General features: G+C 30.3%; 1 protein-coding gene across 1 annotated transcript; it reads left to right on the top strand.

The window, feature by feature from the left end:
• The first annotated feature begins 5,714 nt into the window (after window positions 1-5,714).
• On the top strand, window positions 5,715-6,724 carry LOC137835527 (antimicrobial ginkbilobin-2-like protein). The gene has a single exon (XM_068644068.2). It carries the CDS (start codon window positions 5,878-5,880, stop codon window positions 6,637-6,639), a length of 762 nt encoding a protein of 253 aa, XP_068500169.1. The 5' UTR covers window positions 5,715-5,877; the 3' UTR covers window positions 6,640-6,724.
• Window positions 6,725-9,213: the final 2,489 nt, after the last annotated feature.

Genomic DNA, 9,213 nt, shown 5'->3' with positions numbered 1-9,213 from the left:
GGTATTGATTGTGGGGTCGTTGACTTGGAATCGTGACATCTTTTTTTTGGGATACAATGAAAAACTATAATTAGAGTAGAATTTTCAACATGCTTCCAAAAGGAACAGTATTTGACAGAAATATATTTAAAAATTATTAGTACGTGTTTCTTTTAAATTTAAATAAAAATAGTTTTAAAAAAATATAAAATTAAAAATTTTACAATCATAAAAATGTTCATAATCAAACTTGTACAACCAAGTATCGAGATGACAAGGTCCGTAGTGTGCTACAGAATATCGAAATGATGAAATCCTATATAATATATGATCGAGTATTGAGATGAAAAGATTTCACAATCTACTGTTAAGTACTGAGATGACGAGGTTTTGTAGTGTATCATATGAGTGTTTAAGATGTCAATGCCCTATAGTATATTATCCGAGTGTTCGAAATGTCGAGGTCTAACTTGACATTCCAACATGTCGGCAACATATTCAATAAACGTCTTTTAATAAGGATTTGGGGTTTAACAATGTAGTTATCGGTACAATATAGGAGACCAATATGATCAATAAATAGGTGAAGCACAAATGTGAAAATGTTATGAATTTCTGACTTTACTATATACCCACTAGTCGGACCGAGAATCGCTTTGAGCGTCGGAGTATAATCAAAGATACCTTTGTCGAGGACTCAAAGACCGAAGACTCGAAGATCAAGATCCCGAGTACTTGTAAGAGTGTGCAAAGGAGAAACTGAACCTTATCAGAATTTTACAAGAACCTATTTACACCCACCGTGGAGTCGTGCGAAAACCTTGCGAGAAGACCACATGGTAACTACGAGGAACATGATGGGCAGCAACAAACGCACACCTGAATGAGTCGACAACCACTAGAAGGATCCTATGAAACTGATGTTAGAACTCAGGAAGTAGCTAGAAACATTGAAAAGAAAGAGTGCACAGAAGATTGACACCCTTAAAGAAAAGAATGTCTGGATGAACCAAAAGCTCGACATTAGCAGGACAATCCCGATTTATCATGAGGAATGTGAGCTCACATGTTCCAACTTCCACGAAATGTCAAGAATGACACATCTATAATCAGGGGCATGTGTTAACCTGCACCCAGGACTGACATCCCGCCGACATTCATTCACCAAGAACATAATGAAGGTTTCCTTCCCAAGCAATTGGAAGTGTCCCAGGCTAGACACGTATGACGAAACCACTGACCTCGACGAACACATCAATGCATACATAACACATATAAGCTTGTAAAGTACCGAGGATGTGTTGTATTGTCGAGTGTTCCCCACCTCCCTAAAGGGGTCGTTATAAGTTGGTTCACACGAATTTCACCCCTTTTAGTAGACTGCCTCGACACCCTGGTCGACAAGTTCGGAACACAATTTGCACGAGTAGGCATCACCGCCTAACGTCAATCGCTATGGTTAATATAAGAAAAAGAGAAGACGGAGTCATTGGGAACATTCATGGAACAATTTAGGAAATTCGCCTTTAGTATCTGAAACCTATGCCTCAAAGTAACCATGCATCACATGGTCACCACACTCAAGTCGGGGTCTTTCTCGAACAATCTTTGCAAGAAACCCACTGCAAGCCTCAACAAGTTGCGACAGAGGGTGATCAAGTTCATGTAACTTGAAGAATTAAGAGAATTTCATATCAAGGGGAGGATGATTGATGACTCGCCAGAAGGCTAACTGACCTGAACCTGAATGTCGAGTGCCTCCGTATCGAGCTTGACCTGCTACAAGAGTTACGTGCCAAGGCGAAAATCCAAAAAGAGGCTTGCAAACATAGGACAACTAAACACTACAACGCAATGGTACAACTGAGACTCTTCAAGGAAGGCGACCTAGTGTGGAGGATGAGGAGTGAATCATATAAAGACCATGCTAACGAAAAAATTGCCTTGAACTTGTAGGAACCTTTTTGAATCAAGGAAAGCTTGCAAAATGTGGCTTACCAAATTAAACACTTGACCAAGGAAGACGTGTCAAGAACGTGAAATGTCAGGAATCTGAAGTTTTATTTCAGCTAAATCAATGTAACTAGTGTACTCTTTCTTACCATCAACTTGAGTAGGATTTTGGCTGACGAGGTTTTAATGAGGCAGTCATTAGCCAAGAAATCTACATTGATATTACATCATTCCTTGTCCTCCTATTTTCAAGGCTAAATCAAAGAAATGTTACAACGTTCTTGGCTAAGATCAAATCCACCCAAGTGAATCTCTCCCAAGAATGACATTTGGAAAGCACCACAACATTCTCGATGAAGGTCGAATTCACCCAAGTGAATCCCTGTCAAGAACAATGCTTGGAAAACATTACAACGTTCTCGACCAAGGTCGAATTCACCAAAGTAAATCCCTATAAAAAAACAGCATCTGGAAAGCGCCACAACGTTCTCATCTAAGGTCAAATTCACCCAAGTGAATCCCTACCGATAATGACATCTGGAAAATGTTACAACATTTTTTACCAAGGTCGAATTCACCCAAGTGAATCCTTGTCGAGAACGACATCTAGAACACATTACAAAGTTCTCAATCAAGGTCGAATTCACCTAAGTGAATCACTACTAAAAATGACATTTGCAAAATGTTACAACATTCTCAACCAAGGTCAAAAATTCACCCAAAAATAACATCTGCAAAACATGACAACGTTCTCGGTCAATGTTGAATTTTTACCCTTGTGAATCTCTGCCAAAGAGAGGCATCTAAAAAATGCTACATCTTTCTAGACCCTTTGTAGGCTTCACCTACTTGGGCCCGAGGGCTAGTATACCTAACAAGGTTGACAACACATTGGCATGACAAAGAAACAATTTTTTCTTTTTTAAGACTTTTCCCCTCGCTTGAACTTGGGGGGCTAGTGTACTACTGAATAAAAAGATGAAGAAGTCTCGTAGTATGCTACTAAGTACCGAAATGACGAGGTCCCATTGTGTACTATCGAGTACCAAGATGACGATGTTTCGCAGTGTGTTACTGAGTGTCGAGATGACAAGGTCCTGTAGTGTACTACCATAATGTTCAAGATGTTGAGATCTTCTACCCGAGTGTTTGAGATGCTGAAGTCCAACTCGACATCCCGACATCTTGACAATATATGCGACAAATGTCTCTTAATCATGATTAAGGGCTTAACAACACAATTAACAAAAAATTGCATAATAAACAACATGCAAATCATTATTAACCGTACTTGAGCCTATTTAGACCTAGCCTAGTTATCCGTACAATATAGGGGATCAATAAATCAATAAATAGGTGAACACCAAAGTTGAAAAGATGTCTCTGGTTGTACTATATACTTACTACTTAGACAAAAACTGACTTGAATGTTGAAGTATAATCGCAGGTACTCCTATCAAGGACTCAAAGACCAAAAACACAAAGATCATAGACTCTAAAATCGAAAACCCAAAAACCTAAAGACCAAGCTCTCAAATGCATGATAGAGAGTACAAAAGATAAACTCAATCCTATGAGTAATTTTTAATAATTTAATTTGAAAGTTTGAAAAAATAGTACGAGAAGAAAAAGTGAGAAAAATATTTATTAATTACAAATAGAAAAGATAAAATGAGGTTGAGGATTGGCTTGGTTAAATCTTTCTATTTGATGGACGTGACATGAAAATTAGAACATATCATAATGACAATATAACTATATAGATTCCTTCGAAAGAGAGTACTTGATTAGAAATAAATGTTATCTAATTAGGAGAGAATAAAAGAGACAAAACAGAATATTCTTCCTCCATATAATTAATGAATATTAATTTATTACAAATACTATTTATATAGATATAATAAGTTGAAAAATGATATATGAGTGAAGTTAACTACTTATATACTCAAAACATTTAGAATGGATTAGAATTATTTGGAAATATTTTTAAAAATAGTTATGCAAAATTAAAATTACAATTAAGTTGTATATAAATTAAAATATTTTTTTAATAAAGTTAGTATTTTTTTAAAAAAAAAATCGTGTATAAACCAATTTTAAAAATACGTTAATAATTAAAATTGACTTTTTGAATTTTGAAATTAAAGTAGGGATGCTGCTCTTCTAGAAACTTTTTCAATTTTAGTTTTATTATTTTTCAATGATTAAGAGGAGAAAAGTACGAATGATAAAGAAGTAGTGTGTGAACTTAACATGGAATGAAAATAAAAGAGACGCAATGGTTGAAGAATGACTAAATATGCGGGAAGAGTCAACGAAGCTGGGAGATTAAGATATTTTCATTTCACTTAAATTTGAATGAAGAAATTATTGAGTATGTATTTATTTTTATTTGAATTTGAATAGTTTTTAATTGAACTTAATAAGTTCTACATGTCACTTTTACTCACATAAATTCAATTCAAATGATATTGGTTGAATAATTTTATTGAGTTAAATATATTTTTCATCATTTAATTATAATAAAAAATTTATTTTTAGTCTAGACCATTCAGGTATTTATAGTATGTATTTGTAGTATGAAAATAATTAAAATAAATTATTTTATATATGAAATTAGTTCAATTTGATATTGCACCTTATCAATTCATTAGAAATAGTTACACTGGACATATGTCGTTCTTCCGATACCGTCAATATAGTCTCACATCACTCAGAGGACAATGACAGTTTAAATATTTCTTCCTCCCTCGATCCATCGATTCGTCTTTTAAGAACAAAACTGACAATACCTCAAATGTGATGTTACCTCTTCAAGCAAAACAATACTAATAAATTTTGAAAAAAACTATAAATTTAAAAGGAAACTAACAATGATTTCACATAATCCAATCCAATAATTTTCATTTTATTTTGATAATTTAAAGTTTGATCAGAAAAAAAAAATCAAATTTGTATTATATTACAAACACACAAAAAAACATATTTAACCTAATTTTATTTTATTATAACTAACGTGCATTTTCATGTTTTGATCCGGTTCAATCCAAACTAATAATGAACTGATCAACATACGAGTTCTGACTCAGTTTCATCCCTCTACTACTTTTTTTAATAAATTGTATTTACGTGTTTCGAATTTTTGAAATTTTCTTTTGCTCTAATTGCATAAATGGATTTCTGTGATGAGAAATCGATTTATACGCGCATACATTACTATTAAACTCATATTATTTACTTAATTACAAGTCACTTTGCACTACTCCTTCAACCATGCATAATCAGTGTATATCATATCCAGAGAACATGTCGCTCATCTCTAACTTTCAACATTTGACTCAACAATTTGTAGAAAATTTCAAATATTTTCCTTCACAACATTATAACTTTACGGTTTACACGCCCGCAAAATTATATTATTATTCTAACATAGGATGCATGGACCCGTTTATAATATATATAATTTTTCTACCTTCTTTTCATTTTTATGATTAACACTCTGATTTGTTCAATATATTTACTGTGTACTTATAAAATTAAATTACAAATTACTTTTTTAGTATTTAATTATACACCAATTTAAAAATTATTTAATAATAATATAAACTAATTTAGATTATTTTTTTAATTTTTAAAATGGTTTTTAATTTAGTTAATATAATAATTAATTATTTTTTATTTTTAAAAATTTATTTTCTTACCTTAATAACGAAAAGAAATGGTGTTATGAATATAAAATGGAATAGAAAACTCAAATTTATCTCTTGCGGATTTAGAAACCAAAGCCGACAATGTCAATTCCGAAATGTGAAGGCGCTGCCTAACTTTGACATAGTGCAGTGCAGCCTAACAAATTAGCATTATAAAATGGTCAAAACGAAAATGTAAACTTTTTGGATGAAGCAAAAGATTCTCCATAAATAGCCTCATTCTCCATAATCCCATATGCAAAACAATCCATCAAAACCAATAATGTCTTCCACAAAGCTCTTTTCCACTTTTCTTTTCTCACTAACCTTATCTCTCATTCTCCAAACCTCTTTTGGAGCTGACCCTCTCTTCCATTTCTGTTCAAATTCCCAGAATTTCACAGCCAATAGTCCCTATGAATCCAACTTGAAAACACTCATCAACTCACTTATCTACAAGACCCCTTCAACAGGCTTTGGTGTTGCCTCTGTGGGCCAAAACCAAAACCAAATGGCACATGGACTTGCTCTTTGCCGTGGTGACGTATCAGCCTCAGAATGCAAAACTTGTGTTTCTGAGGCACCCAAAGAAATCCTTAATCGCTGTCCATACAACAAAGGTGCCATCATTTGGTACGACTACTGCATGTTCAAGTACTCGGACACTGATTTCTTTGGCAAAATTGACTACAGTAACAGATTCTACATGTGGAACCTGAAAAGTGTGAGTGACCCTTCATCGTTTAACTACAAGACTAAAGAGTTATTGAGCAAGCTTGCTGAGAAAGCTTATGTGGACAATAAGTTGTATGCAAGTGGAGAGCAATATCTTGAGAATTCAGTGACACTTTATGGGTTGACTCAGTGCACTAGAGACCTTTCTAGCAATGACTGCAAGAAGTGTCTTGATGATGCCATTGATGAACTCCCAAGTTGTTGTGATGGCAAAGAAGGAGGTAGAGTTGTGAGTGGAAGTTGCAACTTCCGTTATGAGATTTACCCCTTTGTCAAAGAGTAGATATATACTTGTGTTTTATGGTTTCAGAAACCTTCTTATGCTATTTGAGTAATGCATGAATAAACTATAGTAAACTATTGTCTTTTTACAATTTTTTTTTCTTTTTTATCTAATATTTTATTTTACTGACTTAAACATATATAATTTTTTGATTTCTTAAATTTATTTTATGTGATTTTGGTCCTATATTTTTAATTGAACTGTTCAAGTTCTTGAATATTGTATTGTGTTATGAACCTTCTTTTAATCTCACACAGTAGTAAAAAATTGTTAAAATTGATAATCTTTTGTTTAATTCAGTGTCTAATATATAATTAATTGATAATATAACAACATTTGATATAATATGGCATTTTAAAAAAATCATGTTAAAGTTCACATGAATACTGTTTTAGTAAACCGTAATTAAAATGTATTTTTTAAAGTATGAGACATTAACAAGTTGATTTTTGAAACATATAAAATTATAGTAATTTCACTGAGATGTATTTCGTAAATAGTTTAGTCACGAGTCTTTGTTAGTAATTACGTGAATAAATGAATAATATTTTCAGTGTTATTTTTTTAGCTCATATGTACGTTAAGTGTATTTTAAAACATTAACCAAATTGAAACTTTTGGAACTATAACACAGTGACAAAAATTTTAAAACATGATAAAATTTGCTTTTATATCCAAAACCATAATAAAAAAATGTAAACATATATTTTTTAAATTATATGATTTTAAAAAAATCCTTATTTTCATAATTTTATATTTCTAAATTATTTAATAAAAATATAAAATATAATTTTAACATATATATATATATTAAAATAATTATCTGAACTAGAATCTAAACAATCTTAGTGTCATCGAACTAGAAGTTGTAACGTCTCATCTTTATTCATATACTTTATAGGGTTTACTTGCATATATACATAAATATAAATATATGTGTACATATGTATTATCTCGTAAGAGTACTCTAACATTGAACTTCAAAATTATACACAAATTATTTAATAGAAAAAATAAATTATCATGTAAATATGTTAGTATTATTATTATTATTATTTTATATTTATCAACTCATTAAAAAAAATAAATTATCAAATATTTATAATCAATTCAATAAACTAATAATCTTTTTATTTTATAATAGGTTCTTAATAAACATTTTTTAAGAAAAAAATAAAAAATAAATTTAGATCATAAACTAATATTAATTTATTTACTGATTAACTTATGCATAATTTGGTTTATGAAAACAAACATTTTAAGTTTTTATTTTATGTTTATCTCTCTTATCTTTATAAGATTTTTTTTTTCAAAAAACTGACTTTGAACTCTAAACTCAATTTTCAACTTTTAATTAACTACAAGAAAATCATGAAATAGAAACCAATTTTTAGAGACCAAAATAATTAGTTACAATAGTAACTAAAATAGAGACTATTTTAGAAACTAAAAAAAAATTGGTTTCTAAATTAGTTTATATTATTTTTTATTATTGTTAAATAATTTCTAAATTGGTATCTAATTAGCAACTAAGGTTTTAACTACCAAATAATTGGTAGTTAAAACCTTAGTTGCTAATTAGATACCAATTTAGAAACTATTTAACAATAATAGAAAATAATATAAACTAATTTAGAAACCAAATTTCTTTTTAGTTTCTAAAATGGTCTATAATTTAGTTACTATTGCAACTAATTATTTTGGTTTCTACAAATTGGTTTCTATTTCATGATTTTCTTGTTAGTTTGAAAAAAAAAAGTCAATGATTTTACTTTAAGATGCATTAAACTCCATTTAAATTCTTCTTCCAATCAAAAGGTGTCGTGTAGAGCTATCATGCCAATCCATGTTACCTCAAAATAATGTTATTTTTTTCAACTTTGAAGATAATGCTTAAAGTTAGAGGTTATTTCTATTGCAGTCACAGTTAAAACTTAAAAATGGCATAGTTTGGAAATTTCACATTAGATATGCTCGTAGTCTTAGTGGTTAATTATGTGATAATACTATTTCGTTCATTTTATAAGTGCTATATTACTTTTATAGTGGTACCCTAGTATTTGCCAATACACTTCCACTATAATTTGGAAAACTTATCTTTATGTAGATAGTGGCACCATTGCACGAGTTTAAGCACTATATTTTTTTCCACAATGAAATGTGTCAAAGACTGATGTTTTATTTGGATTAGAGGGAGATATATGAGGATTTGAGAAGTAATTTTAGAATGTTTTGAGAGAAAAATGTGACGAATGTTAAGTTGTTTGAATTAAGGTATGTATAGTAAATTTGTAGGAAAAATTTATTCAAATTTGTGAATAGTGTGATGCGTGTGAATGAATTTTTTTTTTAAATATTAAAAATGTAAGTTTACAAATTTATCTTTTTTTAAATAATTAAAAAATGATATATGAGTATTTTGGTATAAATTTTAGTTAATTATTTTTTTTTATATTATATCCAATACAGTTGAATAATCGATTATATATCCCTACAAGAAAATAATTAAATAGAAATCAATTTTAGAGACAAAAAATAATTAGTTAATATATTACCTAAATTAGAATCCATTTT

Source organism: Phaseolus vulgaris, chromosome 5, assembly GCF_051622355.1.
Source record: "Phaseolus vulgaris cultivar YP4 chromosome 5, ASM5162235v1, whole genome shotgun sequence".
Taxonomy (NCBI): Eukaryota; Viridiplantae; Streptophyta; class Magnoliopsida; order Fabales; family Fabaceae; genus Phaseolus; species Phaseolus vulgaris.
The sequence above is the reverse complement of the archived record's forward strand: the minus strand, read 5'-3'. Positions and strand labels throughout refer to the sequence as shown.